Source organism: Schistocerca piceifrons, chromosome 5 (assembly GCF_021461385.2).
Source record: "Schistocerca piceifrons isolate TAMUIC-IGC-003096 chromosome 5, iqSchPice1.1, whole genome shotgun sequence".
Taxonomy (NCBI): Eukaryota; Metazoa; Arthropoda; class Insecta; order Orthoptera; family Acrididae; genus Schistocerca; species Schistocerca piceifrons.
This window is the reverse complement of record NC_060142.1, coordinates 143,055,877-143,065,409: the sequence shown is the minus strand read 5'-3', so window position 1 is coordinate 143,065,409 and position 9,533 is coordinate 143,055,877. Positions and strand designations below refer to the sequence as shown.

Here is a 9,533-nt window from a genome sequence, read left to right as displayed (position 1 = left end):
ATAGAATTTTCTCTATTACGAATTTCTGGATAAATGAAATAAACGTTGATGTTGCGAGAAATTTGGCGGTGAATTTCTTTTCTAGACCGGCGGATGGCGGGCGAGCAACGGAATGGTGCCGTGTGAATACACCACATTTACATGTACAGAATTTTGCGCAGACAGGGGCTCGTGACTTTGACGTGTACACTTTGGCGTATGCACTTTGGCCTATCTGTGATGGCGTATGCCGGTAGTTTTGAATGTTATGAATAGTAAACAATTATTTTTAGTGTGTTTATTTTCATGTCGTAATTGGAATGGTTGTTGTCACACATGTTTATAAAAATAGGTTAAAATGAGTGTTGTGTTTCAAGACAACATCGGTTGGGTTTTATCTCACGACATGTTCGTGAAAAGTATTTATGGTGAAGTCTATGACAATAACGTTACGTGTAGGTTAGAGTTCGACCCAGCACTGTTTAAGATTGAAACTCCATTTATAAATAAAGCACCTATCGACTCAGATAATTCGTTGGGCTCAGATAATTCCGGTAATTTGTGGTTTTCACCCAAGAAGAAAAGAAGAACTAACAGAAACGGCGCCGAAAGTACGAATAACAGTGCAGAGCAAGTAGTGAGTTTCTTTGTGAAATTTTAAGTGACTGAGGAAGCTAATATAAATAATATTTGTATGCAGATTTTTTTCAGTTACTACGCAGATAATTCGACATCAATAACCCATATCATTATTTTGACTTTCCTTATGGCTATTATATTATTAAAAATTGTACTGTAGTTACACTACATTTTTCAGACTTGTTTTTAACAATGTTTTAGATGCCACTATTTCACATCACAAACAAAAAAACAGTTTTTGCACCACGTGGAGGCAAAATTTGTGGTATTATGTAGTCCTACGTAAAAGTAATAGGCTGCTACATAAAGCCAAACACTCAGCTTTGCACAAGACACCTTATCAACTTAGCTTTGTAAGTCTCTGTCTAATACTCAAATTTTTCAGTTGTGCTGAGGTGAAATCAGTGTCTGTACAATAGTTAAAGAGTACATGTGAGGGTGTTGGAATTATGGACTACGAATCCCTTGATAGAGGGATATCACAGTTAAAATTCTGAGATATATGCACAGTGCTGTGCTGGAAGTTGATGGACACCATGTCTTCTGCTGAATACTTCACTCATTTTCCGCTATTGCAGGCTGTCCTTGACAATGGGATTTGCAAAACACAGAGTGTGAAGGAATAAATGAATTCTCATTGGCTACTTCTGCCCTAAGAATTATTTTTTATTATTTTTATTTTATTGTACCATTATACACTCGTATAACCAAACATATAAGTGTGCCCACTTCCAGGACATGGGAAGACACGCTAACCACGGATTTAATGTGCCTTGTGGCTTAAAGATGTGGCCAGTATTCCAGCCAGCCAGGACTTGGTTTTTAGGTGGTTTTCCATCTCCATTTAGATAAATGCCAAGGTGGTTCCCAAGTTACAACTCAGTTATGCAATGGACAAACAGTTTGAAAAACAATTCTACATTTTGACCATACAGTTATACTAGACTCAAACAAAAGGGGTACATAGATTTCTTCCGTGGGAGGGAGATGGCTATCAATAGCTTTAAAATGCCTTTGTGTATGATGACCCCAATGTAGTAATAGCCTGTATACGGACAAGGTACCGTTCTCCATGAAATTGGAGCTGTACCGTACTAGTCCTGACCTAGCACTGGCAAGATAAAAGGCATCAGAAGGGGGAGAATGCACTGTTGCCCTAAGATGTAATGTTGCAGAAGACAGTTAAGTGAAAATAATACAAGTAAACAATCTTTTATGTTTTTGTAAGGGATATTAAGCGTGTGAAGCAGCAACACGCAGTTTCTGCACTAGATTGTAAACATGTTACTTCCAAAAAAAGTTTTGTTTCACCTACGGTTCAAAAACTTAAAAAGGTCCTCCATTCCTGTTTAATATATCATTTTGTGACAATAAAACTTTAGTTCTGTAAGAGAGTGTGTCAAATTGTGCGGACTGTATTTTGTTGCAATTAAGTGATATCACTCTTCAAAACATACATTGCAGTATTGACCATTAACCTGTTTACTAAGTAACGTATTACAGAGACAGTAGTAGAATGTAAGTATTGTAAGCCTGACAGAAAAACTTACAGATGAACCAAGTATTGTGTTTGTAAAATTCTACATTCCTAGATCTGTATCATGGCATTACAGAAGTGTCAGATTCCAACCATCTGCCTTGACACATGTTGTCCTCGATATGGCGGAAATGGTTAGTTCCAGTGTACAGAATATAGTATGTAAACAAGCCAAGAAATATAAACAAAAATAATAATGACACAATAATGTCTCACACCAAAAATAAAATGAATCTAATGGGACAATGGCAGAAAATTCGTGCTTTAGAGTGGGGACAAGCTAAATGTACAACAATAAAAAAACACTGCACTATCCTAAGGCAAATAATATAAAAAAAGAATTGCATTACCTACCATAAATATACAGCAGACGAAACATCACAATTACTATAGAATATATCCAAAACAAAAATTAATTTTCAACAAAAGCTTCCAGCAGTAGCAGCACATAGATTGGCCACCACGCGCACGCACACGTGTACATGACACCCCCCCCCCCCCCCCCCCACACACACACACACCAACTACACATTACCAAGATGACAACCAGAACTCCAAAGAACCCGATACCACACGTTAAAATCAGCACGTCCGCATCCACCACCAGAAGGCACTATGAAATACAACATGACATCTACAAACACAACCAACTCAAAAAATACCATGTCATAATGACGTCACACACAACACGACCAATACATCACAGGTCAAAGCAGACAGGTGCAATCAGACGCTTCTGTTGATAATAATAATGGAAATGGAAGCAATGTGTATTTTGTTTCAAATATGCCCCACCAAGCAACAAAGCCAGGAGGAAATGTCTGGAGTTTAATTTTCGTTTCCTTCTCATTGTGATCTGTCTTTCGCTTGCCTTTCATGTAACCATATACCCCCGACCTTCCTTTTACATACTCACCACTTGTCATGCTGTTTCAAGGGGGGGAAAAACTGGCATTGTAAAAGTTTAATTTTTGTTAGCACATGTTTCTCTTGGTCTCATTAAAATTTTAGTTATCTTTGGTGTAGGTCTATACGCCTATTCCAGAAAGAAGAATAGGCCTATTTGTTGCATAGATAGATTGCTACAACCTTGCTGTGAAAGACACTGTAACAAAACTTGTTGAGAAAACTGAATGGCAATTATTGCACCCGCAATAAAGGCTAGGCAAGTAGCTAGTGGCAATTTCAATTGTCATATGCTGACAAAAAGAGCTACTAGAAAATTCTAAAAAGTTCTGATCTGATGCAAAGTCATTGAATGGATCAGACTATTCAGTAAATCTTTTGTGTATCAATGCTGTGAAGAAAATGCAGTTAACTGACAGGAAACCAAACTATTACATTCCACACTTAAATATATATTCACATCTGAAGATTCTACCATACCAACGGTTGATCACTTAAACAACAACAAATGAGAACATGGAGAAAAGCATCCACTGTACTGTAAAGACCATTAAGGTGAACTCAAAGAGAACAAGGGTCTAGGCCCTAATGGAATCTGTCAGTGTGACAGAATGAATGGGAAAATGGTGCAATTAATTATGGTTTACAAAAATGGTGAACGAACAGATGCACAGAATTACAAACCAAGATCGTTAATATCTATCTGTGGTAGGAACCTAGAGTATATTGTAAGCCTCAAGAAAATAAACTTATGTGAAATAATTAGCCTGAGTTGAGGAAAATCACAGTTCACTTTAAATACATACCATGTCTTGCAGATAGTTGACGCAGATTTCTGAAAGACATTAAACACTGGATCTCATTGTTGACTGATAATCAATGTACCCTCAATCTAAAAAAAAATTTAATGCGAAACTTCCTGGCAGATTAAAACTGTGTGCCCGACCGAGACTCGAACTCGGGACCTTTGCCTTTCGCGGGCAAGTGCTCTACCATCTGAGCTACCGAAGCACGACTCACGCCCGGTACTCACAGCTTTACTTCTGCCAGTACCTCGTCTCCTACCTTCCAAACTTTACAGAAGCTCTCCTGCGAAACTTGCAGAACTAGCACTCCTGAAAGAATGGATATTGCGGAGACATGGCTTAGCCACAGCCTGGGGGACGTCTCCAGAATGAGATTTTCACTCTGCAGCGGAGTGTGCGCTGATATGAAACTTCCTGGCTGATTAAAACTGTGTGCCCGACCGAGACTCGAACTCGGGACCTTTGCCTTTCGCGGGCAAGTGCTCTACCATCTGAGCTACCGAAGCACGACTCACACCCGGTACTCACAGCTTTACTTCTGCCAGTACCTCGTCTCCTACCTTCCAAACTTTACAGAAGCTCTCCTGCGAAACTTGCAGAACTAGCACTCCTGAAAGAAAGGATATTGCGGAGACATGGCTTAGCCACAGCCTGGGGGACGTTTCCAGAATGAGATTTTCACTCTGCAGCAGAGTGTGCGCTGATATGAAACTTCCTGGCAGATTAAAACTGTGTGCCCGACCGAGACTCAAACTCGGGACCTTTGCCTTTCGCGGGCAAGTGCTCTACCATCTGAGCTACCGAAGCACGACTCACACCCTGTACTCACAGCTTTACTTCTGCCAGTACCTCGTCTCCTACCTTCCAAACTTTACAGAAGCTCTCCTGCGAAACTTGCAGAACTAGCACTCCTGAAAGAATGGATATTGCGGAGACATGGCTTAGCCACAGCCTGGGGGACGTCTCCAGAATGAGATTTTCACTCTGCAGCGGAGTGTGCGCTGATATGAAACTTCCTGGCTGATTAAAACTGTGTGCCCGACCGAGACTCGAACTCGGGACCTTTGCCTTTCGCGGGCAAGTGCTCTACCATCTGAGCTACCGAAGCACGACTCACGCCCGGTACTCACAGCTTTACTTCTGCCAGTACCTCGTCTCCTACCTTCCAAACTTTACAGGAGCTCTCCTGCAAAACTTGCAGAACTAGCACTCCTGAAAGAAAGGATATTGTGGAGACATGGCTTAGCCACAGCCTGGGGGACGTTTCCAGAATGAGATTTTCACTCTGCAGCGGAGTGTGCGCTGATATGAAACTTCCTGGCAGATTAAAACTGTGTGCCCGACCGAGACTCGAATTCGGGGCCTTTGCCTTTCGCGGGCAAGTGCTCTACCATCTGAGCTACCGAAGCACGACTCACGCCCGGTACTCACAGCTTTACTTCTGCCAGTACCTCGTCTCCTACCTTCCAAACTTTACAGGAGCTCTCCTGCGAAACTTGCAGAACTAGCACTCCTGAAAGAAAGGATATTGTGGAGACATGGCTTAGCCACAGCCTGGGGGACGTTTCCAGAATGAGATTTTCACTCTGCAGCGGAGTGTGCGCTGATATGAAACTTCCTGGCAGATTAAAACTGTGTGCCCGACCGAGACTCGAATTCGGGGCCTTTGCCTTTCGCGGGCAAGTGCTCTACCATCTGAGCTACCGAAGCTCAGATGGTAGAGCACTTGCCCGCGAAAGGCAAAGGTCCCGAATTCGAGTCTCGGTCGGGCACACAGTTTTAATCTGCCAGGAAGTTTCATATCAGCGCACACTCCGCTGCAGTGAAAATCTCATTCTGGAAACGTCCCCCAGGCTGTGGCTAAGCCATGTCTCCGCAATATCCTTTCTTTCAGGAGTGCTAGTTCTGCAAGTTTCGCAGGAGAGCTTCTGTAAAGTTTGGAAGGTAGGAGACGAGGTACTGGCAGAAGTAAAGCTGTGAGTACCGGGCGTGAGTCGTGCTTCGGTAGCTCAGACGGTAGAGCACTTGCCCGCGAAAGGCAAAGGTCCCGAGTTCGAGTCTCGGTCGGGCACACAGTTTTAATCTGCCAGGAAGTTTCATATCAGCGCACACTCCGCTGCGGAGTGAAAATCTCATTCTGAAAATTTAATGCGGTTTGGCAAACCTAACTCGAGAATCATTGTTTGCAGAGACTTTAATGATGATTTTCTGTCAAAAAGGCTGACTGAGAGCACCTAAAGTTGCTGATGCCCAACTTTGGGTTATTTCCACAGCAGAATTCCCTTCGAGAATTGATAGACTCAATGCAATAGATATTGGTAAGTTGTTTTTAGACTCAACAACCTGCTATAACTTAATTGTAAAACCAATATTCAAGGGTTTATCCAACCACAATAAAAATAATAATAATTGTGTGTCGCTCAAGGGCCTGGTGCTGTTCTTTCGATTGGACACCATTTTGGTGACTTGCATGACCCTAATCTACCCTAGTTACCCAATTGACAGACCAAGCAAGGTTGTGCAATGTTTAGCACACTGGACTTACATTTGGCATGATGGTGGTTCAAATCCGTGTCCAGGTGTCTAGATTTCCCTTAATCATTTAGGACAAATGCTGGGATGGCTCCTTTGAAAGAGCACAGCCAATTTCATTTCCAACCCTTCCTTAATCCACACTTCTGCTCCATCTCTAATGACCTTATTGTCAACAAGATGTTAAATGCTAATCTTCCTTCCAATCAAGGGAGGGTGACCTATAGTTTAATGTGGAATCCGAATGGTGTGTCATTCCTTGCAACTCCTCACATTGAGAGATGAAGGCTAGTTTAAAGGCAGACTGAAAATTCCTGTGGCCCAACCATGGTTCAATCCCGCAACCTCTCATTTCCAGGCAAGCTAAACCACCAGGCCTGACATCCAACTATGATGGTCAAATGTTAACAATACAATATACTGACCAGTGAGGTACAAATCAAAGAAATATCGTGTCACAGGATCATGAACAATGACTCAGTCATAATGATTACAGTAAAAATATGCGAAGAACACAGAGGAGAAACAGTAGACAGTGCTGGCAGAAAAATTTAGCCTAACTTTTTCTTTAACATATTCCTACAATATTTTGTTTCTTGTTTTTACCTAAAATGCAAGCAATCAAAACTAAGGTTAAAATTAAACAGAAGCAAGGATAAGGATAAGAGGTTGATAACTCCTGGGATTAAAAAATCTTGTGCTGGGAAGAGAGATCTATACCTCATTCAGAGAACAAGCTTAGTCAAGATTTGAAACTCCATTACCATGAGTTCTGTAAAATCCTCCAGTCTGATGTTAACAAATGAAAATTCATGTGTTGTGCCCAGAAAAATAAAGTGCCTAAAGCATGAGGCAAAAATTGTTTGAAACATTGTTGTACCATAAACAAACAAAAGTAGGGAACCAATGAAATTAGTTCCCAGCAAGTAGCTCTGGGAAGAATGGTGACACTTTCAAATCATTGTCCACAAAATTCAATGATTACTTCATTAAGTGGCAGCAAACATTGCACCCAGTAATTAAATCCAAATACGTATGCATTAGATTTACTTGCGCAGATGCTACATCACCAAAAGACATTAGTTTCAAAAGTACAGTCCCTGAGGAGAATTACAAAATTCATCAAATCACTAAATTCTGCTGGCCATGATGTTTCTGGCAGAATATTAAAAACGTGTTCTGATATCATAAGATTTCTCCTAAGCTATCTTTCTTATCAATCAGTGAACTAGGGCGTATTTCCCGCCAGATTTAGTTCTGTTGTAGTATCGCCCTGACCTACAAAGCTGGAGACAAGCAAACAGCCTTAGAAGTACAGATCTGTATCACTTCTTCCATTCTATTCAAGAGTGTTTCAGAAAGACAGATACTAACTCCTTTAACTGAGCAGAATTTATTAACTGCCTCTTAGTTTGGCTTTCGTAAAAAATTATCCACAGAGAAGGCAATACAACATCTCACAAATGATTATCCTGTTGAGTTATTCTGTGATCACAAAATTGTATTCTACAAACTAAAATGTTCTGGCATTAATGGCATCGCTCTTACATGGATGGTTTCAGATCTGCTTGACAGAAGGCAGAGGGGTCTCATTAACAGACCTCGTTGCAGGCATCAAACTAACCTCAGAGTGGGGGAACATAATATGAGGAGTTCCAAAAGGATTAGAACTGGGCTCATTCTTGTGCCTTATCTCCATAAATGATTTTTCAATAACTTTAAAGGGTAGTTCAAAGTCTAATTTCTGCTGCTGCAAACATAATCATGCTAATCAAGGGCCCAAACTCAACCATAGCTGACAGCCAATAGTTTAAGTCTTAATCTCAAAAGGTTCACATGACGCCATTCCAAACTAGCAATAAGGACATACACTATGTGATCAAAAGTATCCAAACAGTTGACTGAAAATGACTTACAATTTTGTGTCACCCTTTATCGGTAATGCTGGAATTCAATTTGATGACAGCTTCCACTCTCACAGGCATATGTTTAATCAGGTGCTGGAAGGTTTCTTGGGGAATGGCAGCCCATTCTTCATGGAGTGCTACACTGAGGAGAGGCATCGATGTCGGTCAGTGAGGCCTGGCATGAAGTCGGCATTCCAAAACATCCCAAACGTGTTCTATAGGATGCAGGTCAGGACTCTGTGCAGGCCAGTCCATTACAGGGATGTTATTGTCGTGTAACCACTCCGCCCCAGGCCGTGCTTCATGAACAGGTGCTCAATTGTTTTGAAAGATGCAATTGCCATGCCTGGATTGCTCTTCAACAGTGGGAAGTAAGAAGGTGCTTAAAACATCAATGCAGGCCTGTGTTGTGATAGTGCCACGCAAAACAAGGGGTGCAAGCCCCCTCCATGAAAAACACGACCACACCATAACACCATCGCCTCCGAATTTTACTGTTGGCACTAGACATACTGGCAGATGACGTTCACCAGGCATTTGCCATACCCACACCCTGCTGTCAGATCACCACATTGTGTACCGTGATACGTCACTCCACACAATGTTTTTCCACTGTTCAGTCGTCCAGTGTTTACATTCCTTAGACCAAGCACGGTGTCATTTGACATTTACCGGTGTGGTGTGTGGCTTATGAGCAGCCGCTCGACCATGAAATCCAAGTTTTCTCATGTCTCGCCTAACTGTCATAGTACTTGTAGTAGATCCTGAAGCAGTACGGAATTTCTGTATGGTGGTCTGGATAGATGTCTGCCTATTACACATTATGACCCTCTTCAACTGTTGGCGATCTCTGTCAGTTGGCAGATGAGGTCGGCCTGTTCGCTCTTGTGCCGTATGTGTCCCTTCACATTTCCACTTCACTGTCGCATCAGAAACAGTGGACCTAGGGATGTTTAGTAGTGTGGAAATCTCACATACAGACATATGACACAAGTGACACCCAATCACCTGACCATGTTCGAAGTCCATGAGTTCTGCGGAGCGCCCTATTCTGCTCTCTCATGTGTAATGACTGTTGAGGTCGCTGATATGGAGTTCGTGTCATTAGGTGCAGCACAATGCACCTAATATCAAAAATGTATGTTTTTGTGGGTGTCCGGATACTTTTGATCACATAGTGTATTAACGCCATAAGTAGACATTGATGGCCGTACAACAAATGAAAAA

At 41.8% G+C, this 9,533-nt stretch overlaps 1 protein-coding gene across 2 annotated transcripts in view; it reads left to right on the top strand.

The window, feature by feature from the left end:
• Positions 1–220: 220 nt before the first annotated feature.
• The window catches only part of LOC124798654 (N(6)-adenine-specific methyltransferase METTL4), a 55,034-nt gene continuing 45,721 nt past the window's right edge, over positions 221–9,533 (top strand). For both annotated transcript variants that reach the window (XR_007016965.1, XM_047262152.1), the window contains exon 1: positions 221–616. Coding sequence is in view for 1 of the 2 variants with exons in the window: in XM_047262152.1 (XP_047118108.1) it covers positions 338–616 (279 nt within the window). In the remaining variant the exon portion in view is untranslated. The remainder of the gene's footprint in view (positions 617–9,533) is intronic.